The sequence below is a fragment of the Vicugna pacos genome, chromosome 10, assembly GCF_048564905.1.
Source record: "Vicugna pacos chromosome 10, VicPac4, whole genome shotgun sequence".
Lineage (NCBI taxonomy): Eukaryota > Metazoa > Chordata > Mammalia > Artiodactyla > Camelidae > Vicugna > Vicugna pacos.
The window spans coordinates 40,440,702-40,459,562 of record NC_132996.1 but is presented as its reverse complement, the minus strand read 5'-3'; the positions used below and the strand labels follow the sequence as shown (position 1 = coordinate 40,459,562).

General features: G+C 44.7%; 2 protein-coding genes and 1 long non-coding RNA gene across 5 annotated transcripts in view; 1 reads left to right on the top strand and 2 right to left on the bottom strand.

Moving 5' to 3' along the window:
• The window catches only part of NAV2 (neuron navigator 2), a 773,977-nt gene extending 771,381 nt beyond the window's left edge, over positions 1-2,596 (bottom strand). Inside the window, exon 1 of the mRNA XM_031681096.2 lies at positions 2,351-2,596. The gene's annotated coding sequence lies outside the window, so the exon portion shown is untranslated. The remainder of the gene's footprint in view (positions 1-2,350) is intronic.
• On the top strand, positions 2,237-18,257 carry E2F8 (E2F transcription factor 8). 3 transcript variants are annotated; one of them, XM_006209287.3, is made up of 13 exons: positions 2,237-2,473; positions 3,648-3,775; positions 5,510-5,788; positions 6,135-6,291; positions 7,958-8,272; positions 8,491-8,652; positions 10,384-10,521; positions 12,076-12,279; positions 12,592-12,679; positions 12,930-13,461; positions 16,735-16,867; positions 16,985-17,379; positions 17,840-18,257. In XM_006209287.3, the coding sequence occupies exons 2-13, from the start codon at positions 3,761-3,763 to the stop codon at positions 18,020-18,022; spliced, it is 2,601 nt and encodes an 866-aa protein (XP_006209349.1). In that variant the 5' UTR covers positions 2,237-2,473; positions 3,648-3,760; the 3' UTR covers positions 18,023-18,257. The 3 variants fall into 3 exon arrangements, with proteins under 3 accessions (XP_006209349.1, XP_072825766.1, XP_031536960.1); XM_031681100.2 differs by lacking the exon at positions 2,237-2,473 and adding an exon at positions 3,192-3,318; XM_072969665.1 differs by lacking the exon at positions 16,735-16,867 and having other exon boundaries at positions 17,056-17,379.
• Positions 3,313-18,861, bottom strand: part of LOC116282050 (uncharacterized) — a 44,112-nt gene continuing 28,563 nt past the window's right edge. Inside the window, exons 4-7 of the long non-coding RNA XR_012076624.1 lie at positions 17,704-17,846; positions 9,472-9,542; positions 4,725-4,820; positions 3,313-3,501 (exon numbers count right to left, since the gene is read on the bottom strand). This is a non-coding gene — a long non-coding RNA (uncharacterized lncRNA). The remainder of the gene's footprint in view (positions 3,502-4,724; positions 4,821-9,471; positions 9,543-17,703; positions 17,847-18,861) is intronic.

Sequence of the window (18,861 nt, the reverse complement as noted above, 5' to 3'; positions counted from 1 at the left end):
AGAATTACAGATTCCATTTTTTTATATTTTGTTTTATTGGGAGAGGAGTTAGGTGGTTAAGGGCTGCTCTAAGGTGTCACCAACATTGCTTTTACAGAACTTTCAGAGACAGTAAATAGGATATATGAACTGGGAGCAGGTAGACTTGGATTATAATCCTGACCCTATAGCTAACTTGGCCATCACTTAAACCTTTTTGTGCCTCAGTTTTCTTCTCTATAAAATGGGGCACAACTATCCAGTGAAGCGAGTAAGGACTGACCAAGCACAGTGGAGAACATGGCATTCAGCACAAAGCACTTAGGAGTAAAGAGACTTAGTTTCAAATCCCAGCCCAGCCACTTACCCTGAGACCTTGAGTTTGTTACTTTAAAATACTCTGCTTTTTGGATGGTAACCCAAGGTTAACACCTGTGCTGAGTTAAATGAGATGCCACCTGTGCAGCCTCACAAAAGGGGGCTGCTCCTTGTATTATTTGCCTGACAGGTACTTGGCACTCAGACACCTGGGGTATGAATGCCCCTATAGATCACAGATGTGAACGCATTAGTCACTGCCTCAGAACACAGTGGCATCAGACCGTCCTCGTCTGAAAAAAAAAGTCCCTTTAAAGAGGATTCCCAGGTTGTAAAAACTTAAGGTAGGTTGGGCAGAGCCCGACAGGCACTCTTCTGTAAGTGCGGGGTTGGGGGTGGGGGTGGCAAACAATCTGTGAAACAGATCATGGCTAAAGCAGCACAACTGCCCACCTTTCGTTGATGCATTTACAAACACACCTTGCTCAAAAAAAGATGTAATGGTGCTCAGAAAGAGCCAGCTGCTCGGTGCTGTCGGGTGGGGCCCTGCCCAGTGACCTCACTTTGTCTTAAATCTGAGAGCTATAGGTGGCCGCAGACTTCTGCACAGCACTGCGCGTAAGGCGGGCTTTCAGGTGGAAGCCCGTTCTTGAGCCGGATAGGATCCGCGCCCCGGCTCGTAGAGAGGGAAGGACCGGGACGCCACGGCGCCAACCGTTCGGGACGGTCACCCTGCGCGCCCTGAGGTCGCGTTCCACGGGAGAGAAAGCCACCGCTCGCCACCAGGACCGCTGGCCCTCCAGCTGGTCCCTAGAGCACAACGATCTTAGATTAAGTATCACAGTATCCCCGCCCTTACATCGCGTCCGGGAATATAATAATATCCAACGCTACAAGTCAGCAAGGGGTGATTCACTCACACATATATAAAAAACAGGACTAGGGGATCACGGCCCCGGGCTTTATTGGAGTTTAAGAGACGCGAGATTACAACAGAGGAGGAAGAGCTCAAACCAAACAGTCGATAGATGGGCGCCCTGATCTAGTTCTGTTGGGCAATACATGCGGTCCTGCAGCTCCAGCACAGGTCCTCAGAACGGGGAAACGACTTAAGGCAAAGAACAGCGGAGGAAGCCGACGCCGGCGCAAACAATCCAGGCACAGGCAGCGCGGCGCTGCCGCCGGGGCCTCGGCTTCCCCCATCCGCAAAACAGGACGTTGGACTAGAGCGTTTCTCAATCCTACTATTAATCTAGAACTCTACAATAGTCCATGCTGAAGCAGCCCGAGGCTCAGAAACCGGAAAAAGGGGAAAGCGAGGGAAGACGACAAGGAGGGGAAAGGGAGGAGCTGGTAGGAGACCTAGAGAGGGAAGACAGGGGACGCCCGGAACAGGCTTGGCGGGTTTTCAACCGTATTCCTCCTCCTCCCATACCTGAGTTCTCATGTCTGGGCCAAGACCCCGCGCCCACCGAATTTGGGCACCAGCTGGCCAAGCTTCTCCCTCCACACCCCAATTTCTAAAAGCCACGGGCAGATGGTGGGCGGCACAATAATGCATGTCATGGATGGAAAGGGGAATGATCCTGGCTGGGGTTGCCTGGGCAGGTGAGCGGGTTTGGAGCTGGGCAAGGGGTGGGACAGCACTAGCCTGGGGATCGTAGAGCGCCCGCGTCCCATTCCGCGTGCCCCACGCGGACTAAACAGCATTCCCCAACTTTGAGCAAGGGGAGGCGGGGGTGTATGCCAAAAAAAAAAAAAAAGTTGCAGAACTTTTCCCCCAACTCTGTCGTGGAGGCGGGACCGGAGGGCGGCGCCTGAACCCTGATTCGCCGCCGGCTCCAGTCTGGAGGCTCGGATTGGCGCGCGAGGTCCGGGGCCGGGAAGAGCGGGCGTGGGGGAGGGGAGCGGCCCTCCCCGACCGCGGGATCGGCTCGCGCCGGGAGCGGGTTAATTTCAAATCGGGGGCTTGACTGCTCCTGGACGGTCACATTCCCTTTGCCCGCCCGCCGGCCCGCCAGTCCCGGTCCCGGCTTTTCCCTCCGGCACCCACCTCGGCGCGGCGTAAGGACCGACTGACGGCCTGACACGCGGGCTCCCGAGCCTGAGCGGGGAAGGGGTGCCGAGGAGTCCCCGCTCAGCACCCGTCGGCTCCAACCGTGAGGTGAACTGACAGGTCAGCTGGGCTCAGAGGGACGCAGCGCCTGGCAAACCCCGCACCGGGAGAGGGATCAGGCGGGCAGCGGCAGCGGCGGCCGTTTCCCGCCTCTCGCTCCGCCGGGGGCCTAGGAGGGAGGAGCTGAGCTCCCGCGCAGAGGGGAGGGGGCGAACGAGGGGGAGGGGCGGGGATGCCGTGGTTCCGGGCGCGGGTTTGCCCGCGCTCAAGCCCCGCGCAGCCAAGGGGCGGTGCTGGCCACGGTCTGGCTTTCCGCGCCAAATTTTTAAATCGAAGGCGGAAGGCCCGGACCCGCCCCTGACGCCGCCAACCAATCGCAGGTCCCCGGCCTGCAGTCTGATTGGTCGAGAATCGTTGCCCTAGAAACCGCGAGGATGCTGTCTGGGAACTGCCAGGCCTGCGGCGCGCGGACTGGCCCCGGGGGGAGGGGCAGTTGGCCTGGCGCAAGGGAAGTGCGCGGGGCGCGGGAGCCGGTGGCGGCAGGGGGACTGTACCTGGTTGCCTTATTGAGTAAACACAGCCTTCCATGGTGGGTGGTGTCCAACATTTTGCCGTGAACTGGCCACCTGAATAGCAAGTACACAGCACTTTAAGGAAGCCGCATCTTTAAGGAAGTTTTTTTTTTAAGTCTTAATCATAAGGCACTCTTAAAAATGCCCAGAGTACGTTTGGAGCTTAATGACTGAATTTGGAAGTTACCAATTTCCCAAGACTTTACTGCTGAGCATATGCACGTGTTAATTCAGGCATCTAGATGCAGACATTAATCCAAATATTTGGGGTCGTGTCTGCTCAGCCGGAACCTTGGCTCATTCGCTGAGCCCCGAGCTCTGATCTGTGAACAGGTGGGTGCTTGTGCTTGCTGCAGTTCCTTCGGTGGGGTCTGGAGAGTGGCTTATCTTCTCTAAAGGTGGGAGAGAGCTGTCACTGGAAACTCTGTGGGTGGTTTGAAATCTCATGACAGCGGATCGGTTTGCTGAAGAAATCCACTGGCGTTTGATGGAGTCCTCTGCCCCGTGGGATTGTCTCTGGTCGGAAATAAAATGTAAATGCAGTTTGCCAGTTTTCTTTAGCCTTTGTTACAGTAGTAGCCTGTGGTGTCCATGAAAGTATTTTCAACGGATCTCCTGCTTTTGTTTTTCTTTAACTTTTTCTATTTCCTTTTTTCTTCAAGGATATTAAACTTTATAATTGGACTACCTGGACTACTTGAACCATCAGAATATTGGGAGGAACTCCAGATTTTTCATTTTTAAAGAAACTCTAAATGTATGAGAAATTTACAGAATGGAGAATGAAAAGGTACCTAAAGCTTCAATATTTATCCTTGCAATTTTAAATGAAATATTATCCTGATTTAACTCTATAATTTGTCAATATCCAATATTTGATTAATGCCACATCCTTTTTTGTTTAGCCCCTATAAAAACTCAGAAGGGAAATTTAATTTTTGAAGAGGGGAAGAGTTACAAGGGTCAAAGTAATCTTTAAAGAGATAAGTAGAGAAAAAAAGTATTTTTAAGAATAATGAAATTTGTTAGTTACTTTATAATATTTCTGAGAATTCTTGAACAATAGGAATATAGAAAAGGCATTTGACATGATTTGAGGTTGAATTTCTTTTTAAGATAATTTTCTCCTAAGTCAACAGTTTCTTTTAAGTGTGGGGTGATCCTTTCATTGGGCTATCTTGATTGATTTCCAAATCCTGATAGATTAAAAAATGAAATACGCAAATTTCCTAAACGTTTTAGATATTAGTCAAATAAGAGAATTGCTTTGCTTCTGATGGTCAGAGGCAAAGGACAGCAACCTTGAGAAAAATCCATTCTTGGATCAGCACTTCTCAGGTGCACCTTCTTAGGAGAGTCCCCCCTTGGGTCCCTCACACCAGCTTCCATGTAAGAGCACCATAGTTGGATGGAGGAGATTCAGATTCAAGTCCTGTGCAATCTCTCTCAGCCTGGATGACTTCTTCTGCACAAACAGGACTACAGGATTAGGTGAAAATACAAATGGAAAATCACTTGATAAGTCCTAAGGAGTCATAGACATAGAAGACAATCCCATTGATCTTGGTTCCTAAAGTCACTGAAGAACTAGTGAATCTCTCCATTCTTTCACTTATTGCCATCCCAGGCATTTCCCTTAAAATAGATACAGATGTTAAGAAGGTGTGAAGTCCCCAGTGGCCAAAAGTAGAAGAAATATAGTTTCCATTAATCTCACGAATGAACTGCTATTAACTTACCCTCTTACATCTCAGTGGCAGTCCAGTCTCTACCAGGAACTAGCTTTGTGGTCCCGGGTAACTAATTTTACTTCTTTGGGTTTCCATTTCCTCCGTCTGTAAAGTGAAAGGGTTAAATATTGAAAGAGCAGACTTTTCTGGTCAGAAATCCTGCTCATGGGCACTCTGGATTTTGCTCCCCATTGGAATTTACCAACAAGTCTGTCCATATGCTAGCCGTCACCCTTTTTACCTTGGCTCTCTGACCTTTCCACATCAATGAGGTTTTATTAAGTACTCACTCCATGCAGTCATTGTGCTAGATGGAGACATAGATGAATGGTTCTGCCATGGAGACCTTTACTTATTACAGTGTCATGAGTAGAAGTCACTCCAAAGAGTCTGGGAATCATTTAAAATTATCCGTCCTATTAGGGGAACCTAACTGAAAGGTATATGGGAACTCTTTGTAGTGTCTTTGCAACACTTCTCTAAATCTAGAATTATTTGAAAATAAAACTGTTTTAAAATTAGAAGTCTTAAAGTTTTCTTTTTTAAATTCTTGGAACTTGAGATGAAACTTTTAAGTCCACGCTTTGTTGCAAAATTGAAAATGGAAAATAGCTATTAGAATGGGGAAAGGTCAAGCAATCACTGGAATAAAGTTACTGATTTAGTCAACTCAACAATCCCACTCGGCATTTTTCTCCTTAGCAATATTCTATTTATTATACAGTTCTTAGAGTCCAAAGCTATCTGATAAATCTTTTTATAGTGGATTTAATAACTGACTTGTTTTAAACCAGGAGAACCTCTTTTTCGAGCCACATAAAAGGGGATTGATGAAAACACCCCTGAAAGAATCCACTGCTGCAAATAGAGTGTTGGCGGACATCCAGCCTGACTTTGGCCCTTTAACCACACCCACCAAACCCAAGGAAATCTCCCCAGGAGAACCGTGGACACCAACAGCCAACCTCAAAATGCTTATCAGTGCTGTGAGCCCTGAGATCCGCAACAGAGATCAGAAAAGGGGTTTGTTTGACAACAGAAACGGATTACCTGAGGCCAAAGACTGTTTACACGTATGTTTGCAGAGGACTGGGTGGAGATGGTGGCGGAGTTGGGAGGAGGGGGGACTTGATGAGGGTAGTTGTAGCCGTTGAAGCACCAGCAATATAAAGCATCGCCCCTCCACCCTGATCCCTGGAAAGGTTTGGACCCCATCAAATACAGCCCTGGGAATTTGGAATCTGTAACTTATTTATGAACTGCTCCCCTTTCAGATCTGTCAGGCAGTCGATCCTGGTTTCCCACCTTTCTCCCTCCCATTTTGCAGCTAACGAAGCAAACAATAAATGTTAGTCATTAAGCGCAGATGCCCCTAATAAATCTTTCCCAGTAAGACATTATTTACATCTTCCTTTGTAGGAACACTTATCTGGAGATGAATATGAGAAATCCCAACCCAGTCGAAAAGAGAAAAGTTTAGGATTGTTGTGTCATAAGTTCTTAGCTCGCTATCCCAACTATCCCAACCCTGCTGTGAATAATGACATCTGTCTTGACGAAGTGGCCGAGGAACTTAGTAAGTATGCAAAGAGCCCACCGAAACGCTTAATCATTAAAATGACTTTAGACACTTACTCCTTCAGACCCACCCTCGTGTAGCCAGTGTTTGCAATGACACAAATAAGGCCACATGGAAATTGGCAATCTGTTAAAACCCTATTAATTTAAGAAGAAAGACATATAGTTTCCAATATCAGTTGTCTTAAAACAGAAGCAAAGCATCACAGTGGAGAGTGCTCTGGCTGCATTTGGAAAGCTCTGAAGCTTTAAAAGAAGGCAATATTGTTGTATGACTTATTTCACAAAGAGCCACAACTCTGAACTTGCCTCTTGTTTCTCAGCAAGGAGTCAGGCTGCAGATTGGTTTCTTCACAGTTTACCCTGAGGATGGGCTTCTGTGCCTGGGAGCAGGGCTTTAGTGCTCCCTGACACAAAGCACTATTCTAAGGAGTGTGTTTACTGAGTGTTTTGTGTTTGGCAAAAGTCACTGTTTCCCCCTATCCTGTTTTATTCCTCTCTCCTGGGACTCAAATCTAGTTACAGCTAGAAAGGAGTCTGGCAAATTTGGGGTACCTTTGGAGTGCTGAAAATACTATAATCTGAAAATGTGAAGAGATATGCAAGATATTTTAATATCTAGCTATCACCCCATGAAGAAGGTTTTGACCTTCTAATACATGTTTATACATATCAACTTTATTTCACATTTTAAGAACATGCCATTTAGATTCATCTATTCACATACACTGTATTGAAGCTATGGAGGATGTACCCTTTAATTCAGCAGGTATGTGCTGATCGCCTACTATATGTCAGGCAATGTTCTAGCAGCTAGGATAACAGGAGTGAACAGAAAGGACAAAACCTCTGCTCCTGTGGAACCTACTTTCTAGTGGGGGCAATAGATAATACGCAAAGGACATAATAAGTAAGTAACTGTAACATATGTTAGAAGGTTATGTGTGCTGTGGGAAACAGAAGATGTAGACCAAGGTAGAGGGGGATCAGAAGGGCCAGGGAGATGCTTTGCAATTTTTAATTTAATTTTAAATTTAAAGTGGTCCAGTCAGGCATTGTTGAGAAGGCGACATCTGAGCAAGGACTTGAAAAAATCAAGGTAGGGAGCTACAAGGACATCTGGGAGAGGGATTTCACCCGGAAGCAACAGCCCAGCACAAAGGCCTTCAGGCAAGGGCATAGCTAGCAAGGAATCTCAGCACCTTGTGCCTATTATATGACAGCTGTGTGTGTGTGTGTGCGCGCGCGCGTGTGCGTGTGTGCTGGAAACTAATATAAGAAATGGATTGCAAAGTGTGGGATTTAGAGGTCTGAAGCCTTGGCTCTGCCACTTACTTGCTCTGAGTCTTGGGGTGAGCAGCTTAGCCAGCTAAGCTTTTATTTCCTCATCACTAAAGTGTGGATAATAATACCTATCTCACAAGTGGGCCTAAATTTGTATGGCACATCCGAAGGGCTCCAACAATGTCCCTTTCTAATTCATATTAATTATTTGTATCCTTTGAGAGCAGGGACACACCTTTCCCATCCTACACTCTTCGTTGAGCATAAAGTTATATAATCCAGAATCTGCTGACTAATAACCCATGGAAGAAAAAGTTACTTGATTCTATCCACGTTACAAAACCTGATCCTAGTAACGGACAACTGCTCGTTCTTTGTAGATGTCGAGCGCCGCCGCATTTACGACATCGTCAACGTCCTGGAGAGTTTACACATGGTGAGCCGCCTCGCCAAAAACAGGTACACTTGGCACGGGCGACACAATCTCAACCAAACCCTCGGAACTCTGAAAAGCGTCGGGGAGGAGAACAAGTACGCGGAGCAGATTATGATGATCAAAAAGAAAGAATACGAACAAGAGTTTGACTTCAGTAAGAGTTACAGTATAGAGGATCCGCTCATCAAAGCAAACCCTGGCCAGAATGGACACTCCGACATGTGTTTTGTCGAACTCCCTGGAGTGGAATTTCGGGCAGGTGAGAGCTGATGTGGAAAAGCTCAGGCGGCAGGGTGCTTCTCCAAAGTCTAAAGGAAAGTTTCCTTAGGGAACGGCTCTCAAAGCTCCTGCTGCTTTTAATTTCAAGATGCTGCCTGTCACCCCAACAATCAGGTTGTGGTATTTTTAGACGGTGACTTTAGAAATCACTTGTCCCTTCACGGATTTTAATTCTCTAATCCTCTTCCCTCTCCAAAGCCTCTGTAAACAGCCGCAAAGACAAGTCTTTAAGAGTGATGAGCCAGAAATTTGTGATGCTGTTTTTGGTGTCCACGCCTCAGATAGTAAGCCTCGAAGTCGCTGCCAAAATTTTAATTGGGGAGGACCACGTGGAAGACTTGGATAAAAGCAAATTTAAAAGTAAGTAGCATGAGGGGGTGGGGTATAGCTCAGTGGTAGAGCACATGCTTAGCATGCACAAGGTCCGGGATTCAATCCCCAGTACCTTCATTTAAAAGAAAAAAGTGACACGACCACCGTGGACTTGGGACCTACTCTTAAATAATAAAATCTTCGTTATTAACTGATTTCCAAATACATTTGTGATATAAGCAGATCATCTCTAGTTGTGCTTCTAAGTCTTCCCTTCTCCCCAGAAGCCACGATGACACTGCTTTAGCTAACTTGCAGGATCCAAAGATACATATATAAGTACTCTTACCTGACACTTTGGCTTATACAGTTCCTTCAATGTTACCTCATTTGATACTGTAACATTGTCCCCACTGACACAGGTAGAACCTATAGTATCTAAAGTCTAAATGAGCAGTAAACTGTAAAGTGGGGCTGGAACCCAGGTCTCTGGTCTTTCCACTGACTCATATTCGAGGGTGTAAATAACTTCTTGCCATTTTGAAAGACTGGTTTTAGCCAGAATATCTGCTCTAGGTTGGAAAGAGACCATAGACTGGGCTCTTAACACAACTCTGCCCTTGCCTATAGAACAGAATTTGCAGGAACCCCCACAAAGAGGAGCAGAGAGGAGGTGTGGAAAGGAGTGCTCAGCAGATGGGGAGGGGCCTGCTGCACACCCATCTCTCGTGGGGACATTCGCAGAGCTCCATGGAGGGCATGAGGCTGGCCGGGCCATGGGTCACTTGGGGGACCCAGCTGAGTGGTGAGAAAGAGCTGCCCCAAGCCAAAGCAGAGGCTGGAGGATGCCTGGGAGTTGTCACAGACCTTTTCCATCCCTGTGAGGCGGTACTGGTCCCATGAAAGTATATTCAGACATCCCCAGGTTGATAATGTCTCTGTAAAGACAAAACGAAGTAGAGATTAAGGCAATAATGCTGGCAGTTGGCTTGGGAGATCTGTCATTTCAAAAAACACATCCCGATACTGCTTTCTCTGAGTCACCAGACAGCTTTCAGCTCTCCAGTTCACTGGTTAGTCATAGCCTTGGAAACTATTCCAGGAACTGCAGATGCATAATTTGCTGAATCCCCAAGGAATTCAGAACCTTCTGGCATGGCTATGAAGGGAGGGGCTCAATTTGTAACTTTGTACTATCAAGCTGAAGTAAAGGCAGACTTTGTGCAACAAAATTTTTCAAGATATGTAAGATTTGTAGAATTAACAAATCTATACTTTGCATACTACACGTGGACAGTATAAACATCTGTAAATTTTGATGGGCTATAGAATTTTCCATGCTTATGATATAAAGTCAATTTTATTTTTATAAACTATCACAAGCAGGAAAGCAATACATTTATCATTGATGCTGTATTTCTATTTGTTCATAAAATTCTTCTGAATCCTCTTTAGAGGATGCCCAGCAATGGTGAGTTTTTATTGGAAAATCTGTAACATGTTTCCCAATAGGTGATCTCATTGAGTCATTTTTTTCCTTTTCCAACGTGTGCTTTTGTCATTTCAAAATTCAGTATCAGCAGTGAGTCTCTTCAATATTTAAAACTATTTTTTTTTGTTTTAATCAAAGCAGTATCACTAGAATAATTCAAGAGTCACATATTTCTCTGACATTGATGGTTAGGATAGCTCTTTGAACATACATGAAGTCCTTATGAAGCAAAGTCCTTTGATCTTTCATTTTTCCATTAAGTGATGGATATACTTTTTTTCCCCCAGCGAAAATTAGGAGGTTGTATGATATAGCTAATGTTCTGAGTAGCCTGGATCTTATCAAGAAAGTTCATGTTACAGAGGAAAGAGGCCGAAAACCAGCTTTTAAATGGACAGGCCCAGAAATCAGTCCAAATACCAGTGGTACGTATTTGTTTTCTTTCATTCATTGCTTCGTCATTTTGAATTAATGCACATTTGGAGATATTCTCTCTTTCCCTCCTACTCAACACTCGCACATGGAAAGAACATATATAAGTGATTGAAAAGACAGTTTAAGATGAGTGCCAATATGGAAAGCCTGGCCCCCAGCTCCATCAGCAACCCAAGGTCCATCACCATCTCACACCCTGTGCAGGAGGAAGAATCTGTATGTGAAAGGATTTGAGAAAGTTGAAAGCATCACAAAACATAACAGATGACTGCTGTCATCATTATGCTGCTCAGTGACCATAACAGAGTCTGTGCATGTGCGGAATATGAAATGAATTCATCCCAGTACCAGTATTCTAGCCTCCATCTCAACTCTGGGATTCTGGCATTTGGCATTCCACCAAGATCCCCACACAGAAGTGCTGGAAAGAGCAAGAACATGGGCCATGGAGGCAGAGGAAGACTTAGGTTCCAGTCCCAGCCCTGTCACTTATCCCAGCTGTGTGACCTTGGGCCAGTCACATCTCACCCGCAAGTGGGAAAAACAATGGCACCTTTGCAATGTTATCAAGACTTTGGATATAACCTCAAAGAGAGGTCCTTTGGTGCAGGGATTCAGGGCACAGGCTCTGGGCCAGACTGGTCAAGTTCATATTGCAGACCTATATTCTACAGGCTGAGAGACCATGAGTCAGTTGGTTAATGCCTGAAGGGGGTTGCATTTCCTAAGAAGTACCTACCTCAGTTGTTGAGAGTGTCTTAGTCCATCCAGGCCGCCATAGCAGAGTTCCATAGACTAGGTGGCTTATAAACAAGAGAAATCTACTTCTCACAGTTCTGCAGGCTTGGAAGTCCAAGATCAAGGCGACAGCAGATTTAGTGTCTGGTGAGGACCTGCCTTCTAGACAGCCATCTTTTCGTTGTAACCTCACGTGGTGGAAGGGGACTAGCAAGCTCTGTGGGGGTCTCTTTTATAAGAGCACTAATCCTATTCAAGAGGGCTCTGCCCTCATGACCTAAGCACGTTCCAAAGGCCCTACCTCCTAATACCAACTGGGTGTTAGGTTTCAACCCAGGAACTTGAGGTAAGGATACAAGTAATTCAGTCCAGAGCAGTGAGAGTCACCGTATTTCATCAGATTAAGATACCACCCTTTACAAGATGCATCATTTTTTATATATCAAGAAGAAAGAAAAACCACTAACAATCACGCCGTCGCACGCCACTGGTTAAGGTACCAAATCACTTTACTGTACACCTGAAACTAACACAACATTGTAAATCAACTAGACATCAATTAAAAAAAAAAAGATACCGTGGGTTTCAGAGATGTTAAGGTGTGAACTGTTATCTCAGAATTTATTTCATAAAATAAATAAGCTTTTGTAGGTAAAGCCCTTTAAATATAAAGTCCGGCACATAGTAGGTGCTCTCTAACTGCTGCCACTTCAATTCCTCAAATTGTTTTAGAACCTCACTTGACTTCACACCCCAGAAGGAAGCTGAATCACCAAGTGCTAACACACCGCCCTTTTCTGTTTCAGGGCTCAGCCCAGTCCTCCCTGTGGCTCCCTCTGATCTGGAAGTGAAGCGATCTTCAAAAGAGAACTGTGCCAAAAACCTCTTTTCCACCCATGGGAAACCAAACTTCACTCGACACCCATCTCTCATCAAACTGGTAAAGAGCATAGAAAGTGATCGGAGAAAGATAAATTCTGCTCCCAGTAGCCCTATTAAAACCAACAAAGGTATGTTTTCAATTGTGTCAGGGCTCTGCCTGGAAGAATTCCTTTTTATCTGATTTTTTTAGCTTATTTGATTCCTACCAGACTTGCTAGAGAATTGTTTCAATATGCGTATACCCAAACCTGCTTGAAGCCTAACTTAAATACGAATTAAAGGATGAAAAGTGATTTGTGGAGCTTATCATTTAATTGCTGTGTGATTTTTGGGGGTGGTGCATGTTTCCTGTTTCTTTGACTTCAGTGGTGTTTCATCTGGGAACGTGTATTCTTTTGCTTTGACCGACCCCCTCCCCCACCTTCTTTTTATTTCATCAGCTGAGGCTTCTCAGAATTCGGCACCCTTCCCAAGTAAAATGGCTCAGCTCGCAGCTATTTGCAAAATGCAGTTAGAAGAGCAATCAAGGTAGGTTGGCAACGCTCTTTAGTAACAGGATGCATCACTTGACGTTGCATCATTAGGATTACTTATTTTATGTAAGAATAGCACCAGCCTTGGAAACTGGTGAGCTAATCTCTCACTCATACAGAATCATTACAGAAACTATCTGCTAATGTCATAAAAGCATGGCTTCAATCTAGGGCGATCTAAAGTGGTAGAACATTTTAGAGAAAATGTGTTTCTACTGTGTCATGTTTTCAATCCTGTCTTTTAGTGAACCCAGGAAAAAAGTGAAATTACAGCTGGCAAGATCTGGGCACTGCAAACCACTGGCCCCTCTGGACACGCCAGCAAATACTGAGCTGGAGATGACAGCACCGTCCCTCATCCAGCCCCTGGGGGTGGTCCCCCTCATCCCCAGCCCATTGTCATCGGCGGTACCCGTGATCCTACCTCAGGCCCCTTCGGGCCCATCGTATGCCATCTACTTGCAGCCTGCCCAAGCCCAAACCATGACACCGCCCCAAGGTCTGAGCCCGACGGTCTCCTCCACCCCCTCCTCTAAAGCCATGAGATCAAAAGACTCCACAGAAGCCATGACCGAGAATACAGCCAGTGATGCCGCAAAGCCCAGTGCCCCGACCAGGCCTGGAAGCTTGCTGCCAGGGCCAGAGAGACAAGGTACAAAGAACAAAGACAGGGAGCCTGCTGGGGAAAGAGGCGCCAAGAGGGCAAGCTTGCTCGAGGACAGCAGTTCCAAAAAGAAATTTAAAGAAGACCAAAAAGGACTTGAAAATGTCTCCGCAGTAAGTACAGCCTTGAACAGTGCAAAGCTTTAGGAACTCCCCCATTGATTAGAGGAGGATCTGGTGGTTTGTGAAATTTAGCAGAGCAAAGAGCAGGGAAGGGAAGACAGGGAACTGTTCCTCTGCATCCCGTAATCCAAACAAGGCTTCCGACAGCTAATCCCCTGACTGGGATGACAGCAGGGACATTTTTAACCTGCGGAGGAAGGGATTATTTGCTCTCTTTTTAAAGCACTCCAGGTGGTTGTCCTTAAATCCATTTGTCTGTCACATACCAGAATGCAAACACCTGTCCTGAAAATCTTAAATTATTTACAAGCAGATGTGACCCCAAATGAATGAGTGGGTGCATAGGGTTCCTTTAAGTCCTGCTTTCTGAGTCATTCCTTGAGGTCTGTTTGATGTCATGTAACAGACATCTGTTGTCTAGAAGAGAAATTGTGCCCCCTGTTTTTCCTTTCTCCCTAAAATTTAAACCAAAATTTCTATTTTGTGTAAATAGAAAATCAAATTTATCTTGGCAAATTGTAGATATGTTGGATGCATTAGTTTCTAGGGACTTTGATGTTCTGGATAATTTTTTTCCTAGATGGAGTTTAATTCAGGAAGGAATTAACACTTATCAGATGTCTGCCCACATATCAGACATCAGAAGTATTAGGGACTTTTACATGCATTGTCTCGTTTTCCTCCCTTAGGACAATTATATACGAAATTTGTCATCACTGAATAAACAAACACCACTAAACGTGGAAGCAAAAGTTAATCTCTCATTTTGTCCCTGCTGTTCACTCAAGTTATCTTACTTCTCTACATCTTGTTTTCCCATATCTATAAAAAATTTGTTCTGCCAGTTTTTCCTGATCATCTCCTGGGTGTAAAGCACTGTGCCCTGGATCACATCAGACCCAGCACCTGCTTTTGGAGACGGTTGCTTTTGAGCGCTTGCCCCAGGGCCATATTACAGTTTTGGTGAGGTTAAGTGAATTTATTACATGATGTGACACATAAAGGGGCTTGTGATCCTTTTAAGGCACCATCTAAGCTGAAGGGTATTACCTGTAACTGTTGTCATTAAGGAGGCTATAGAGTTTGTCAAGTTTTCCCTGAGGATGGCCTCATGGTAACCACTCAAAACATCCATTATCTTAGCATAGTATCTTGTTGCATTTAATATACATGCTGTGGGGGAAAATCACAAGGCTTCAGCTTGATTCAATTTTCTGGGAGGTCCATAATCTCTCCAGGCCAGAGGGTATGATTTAGTAATGGTTCCCTGTTGCTCACTTAGTTATTCAGGATTAGGGTTTTCACTGGATAGATTCTTCATGTCCCCTGCTTTTTTCATCTCTGACTTCATCTTGACCATTTCTTTTTAGTTCGAACTGAGCAACACAAAGAAAGTGAGAGATTCCTGTGTTAATTCATTCGACAGACATTGACTGAGAATCTACACTTCTGGGGGCAGAGAGAAGACAGTATACAAACACACACATATCGGGTGGTGAATGATAAGAAATATGGTGAAAATAAAACGGGATGATGTAAGACGAAGGGAGTAAGAGTGCTAATGAAGGCTAGATAAGCAGACATGCAAGTGGAAATATGTCAAATTCCCTCATCCTACTTTAATAGTTCTAATTTTTTTTTAAAAAGGAATTGGCATTATAGGTGAAAAAATTTTGTGATGAATGTAGTTTATAGGAAATTGAAAAAGAATTATTATTGGAGTATTACAGGTTTTGCTGAAGATTTGAAGTCAAAGCAGCAACCAGAAAACCTTGTACTATGAGAGGACGGTCAAAAATAGCAAAGAGCAGCTATTTGTAAAGCACCTAAATCGATCACTTAAAGTTTCTCTATCCCTGCAGCCTTCCAGGAACCTACTAGTAAAGATATTGAATAGAATTAAGCACCTAAGAAACCAAAGTGAAAGTTGGTAGTACACTGTTAGCATCGTGGATTCTGAATTCACCGGTTCCCAAGGAAAAAGACCAGACCTGTTAACAGCTAGATCAAAGGGCAGACTGATGTTTTGACAGTGGCGAGGAGGAGGAAGATAAAAGGAGGGCCTAGTTTACAAGAGCTGCTCTTTGCTTTTGCCAGTGCTGCTCATGGTAAGGCTGAGCAGACTTTTCAGGCGGCTCAGCCTCCCAGGTAGGCTTTCTCTGTTTAGAGAAGTACCAGGATCAGCAGGCCCAGGGAGGGCACACGCAACCCAACACTCTGGCCATTTCCGTTTGGAATATAACCTTACGGCCCCAAGCTTTTGCTGCATGACAGCTGGGTGTCTAATATGAATTAATCAGTTCTCTTCGTTATCTGTAGCTTTTGCACTCTGGTGCCCTGCCCTTTAATTTGTATCTCATAAGGCTGTTTGCTTGGTATCATTAAAACCTAAAAGTAGTAGGGGAAAAAAATGTATAGTTATATAATTCCTTTGTTCTAAATCAGCAGTCAGTCAACTTTTTCTGTAAAGGACCAGATAGTAAATGTTTTTGGCTTTGTGGGCCATGTGGTCTCTGCTGTACCTATTCAAGTCTGCCACTGTTTAAAAAAAAAAAAGTGTCTAGAGACAATACATACATGAATGGGCCTGGCTATGTTCTAATACAATTTTATTTACAAAAACAGCCAGAAAGCCTTATTTTGGCCCATGGTTTGGCAATCCCTTTCTCTAAATCAACAGTTCCTAAAATGTTTTCCTTGAATATTAATACTACCAAAAGTTCAGTTGCTGGTTAGCCTGGGACACGTTACATGACAGATGTCCTCTTGCATATTTACAGCACCTGTCATTATTAAAGCCCCTTAGAAATTCAATTCTGTAATAAGGACACCATTTTCCTTTGTTTAATTTGGCACTTTCCAAGCATCTTTGACTACAATTCAAGTAGTGGCTGCTTGCATCCTGTAGAACTAGCATCCCTCTGAATATTCTTCGAGAAATACCACCCTACATAATTCAAGGACAATCAGATAATAACACAGCAGTGCCATCATGGTGTCCAGCTGCATTCAACTTGTTCTGACAGTTAGCGCCACATCTAAGAAACACATGGTCTGTATTATTCAAGACAAGTATTAGTGCAGCAGGGAGGGATATTGTCTTCAAGGAGCCATAAAGCTGGCCTGCCTGTGGCCCACACCATTGGAGGCTTTGGTCTGATGAGACAAAACCACCACCAAGGGATATGTGTCCTGGAAGAGGCACGTGGTCATTTTTCTTCCTGTATTTGTGTGTAAAATAAACCCTTCCTCCTTGTTTTCTAGACTTTGTTCCCATCAGGATACCTAATCCCTCTCACCCAGTGCTCAGCCCTGGGGGCAGAGTCCATTTTGTCTAGTAAAGAAAACTCAGGTACACTTTCCCCAAACCACAGGATCTACAGCTCCCCAATCGCAGGTGAGTGTACATAAAACACTGTCCAAACGTGGGTCATCCTCAAGTTCACTTAAGCCTTATGTGCTCCTCGGACAAATGCCTGTGCTTTTAAGATATTTCCCCCCTTTTTCTCTCCAGGTGTTATTCCAGTGACATCATCTGAACTCACTGCTGTTAATTTTCCCTCTTTTCATGTAACACCTTTGAAGCTAATGGTCTCACCAACTTCCGTGGCAGCCGTACCTGTCGGGAACAGCCCGGCTCTCACTTCGAGCCACCCCGTTCCCGTCCAGCACCCAAGCTCAGCCATTGTAAACTTCACCCTGCAGCACCTGGGCCTCATCTCCCCCAGTGTGCAGGTGTCCGCCAGCCCCGGGCCTGGAACCATCCCCGTATCTCCAAGAATAGAGGCTGTTAGCATCACCCCAGAAAATGCAGGCACCCAGCAAGGAAGAGTCCCTAGGTATGACTTGTCAGCCCCAAGCCAGAACCAAATGAATGGACAATCAGCTGCAGTGACTGGAGCACAGCAGGTGAGACTATTTCCATTAATTTATTTTTTTCCTTGGTTAGTAAGTCCCAAATATCAGTATCATGGGAGGCTCAACGTTTGCTTTTCTTTTTTTTTTTTTAACTCCTTTATTGTGGTATGGTTCCTATACAGTAAACTATACATATTTCGGATGTACAGTTAACTTTTGCTTTTCCCTGGGAAAGGGAAAGGATGGGCAAGTGAGGAGATTAAATGCCTGCCTGCCTTCCAAACCCAGGAAGAGTGCCCACGGAGTCCGTATTATTGGGCTATTGTGAGCTTTTTGTCTCACCTTAACAAAAACAACTGAAAATGTAAAACTCACCCAGGCTACCCTGGCAGATCTCAAGGCATGCTAGGTTCCCGCCGTGTGACATGTTCTTCCCATCCAGTCGTCTCAGGCTGCCCGGGTGTCCCTGTCTGCGTAGGTTTGACTTTTTCCCATTTCTCTTTCCAATCAGCCTGTTCCTGTGACACCCAAAGGATCCCAATTAGTGGCCGAGAGTTTCTTCCGTACCCCAGGTGGACCCACAAAGCCAGCGGGCTCATCCTGCGTGGATTTCGATGGTGCTAGTAAAACCTCCGTAGGGACTCTCTTTGTCCCACAGCGAAAACTGGAAGTCTCAACAGAGGATGTCCATTAATTGCCAGATTTGGCTTCACTTAATTTTCTAAAGAGTTGTATAATAGAGAAGATGTACTCAGACTGATTTGGAGAGCACATTCTCTAAAAAATACTGTAAATACGTTGGGGATTTGCTTAGTTTCAAAACAGACACTTGTTTTCCTACTTATATATATACACACAGAGAGAAAATATATATTTGTATTAAGCGAAGTTCAGCCGTCAGTCCTACAAAATAAAAGTAAAATGTTGAACTATGGTGTATTAACTTCTAAGGGAAAAGGATTCGTTTTTTTCAGGTGTGCCTATACTATTATGCAGAGTAACTGTGTTAAAGTTTACTTCCCTTTGAGTGAATATGTGACAGGTCTAACACAGCATCCTCTTCAACTTTGCACAAGGAAAACGCTGTGATGTATAATGTATTTTTAAATAAGAGGGCTGTAGCTATATTTTTTGTAATTTCTTTCATCTGTTGTCATTGCAGTATGTCTTTTTGTAAAGTTCACAACAATCCTCAATCAAGTCTATGGAAAAATTATTTATAAAATGTATTTTCAATCATAAGTTGTTCAAATTAAAACTCTTCTCAAATGTATTTAACATTTTCATTTGGCCAGTGAGGGCCCCGTTGGAAGAAAAGGAAAATTTATCTAACGTCAGAGTCATATTCTTAGGAAGGAGTATACATCCTCGGTTCCCTTGGAGAAACAAAGTTTATATCCTACGTTCTTCCCCTCTTGATCCTCCATGTGGCTCCACTTTTATAGAAGTGAAAATGGCCTCGGAAAAGCTATTGCTTGGCCAAGGATACTCAGCTAAGTCCCACGTGCTTCCTACCACATCTTGGGAGATGAG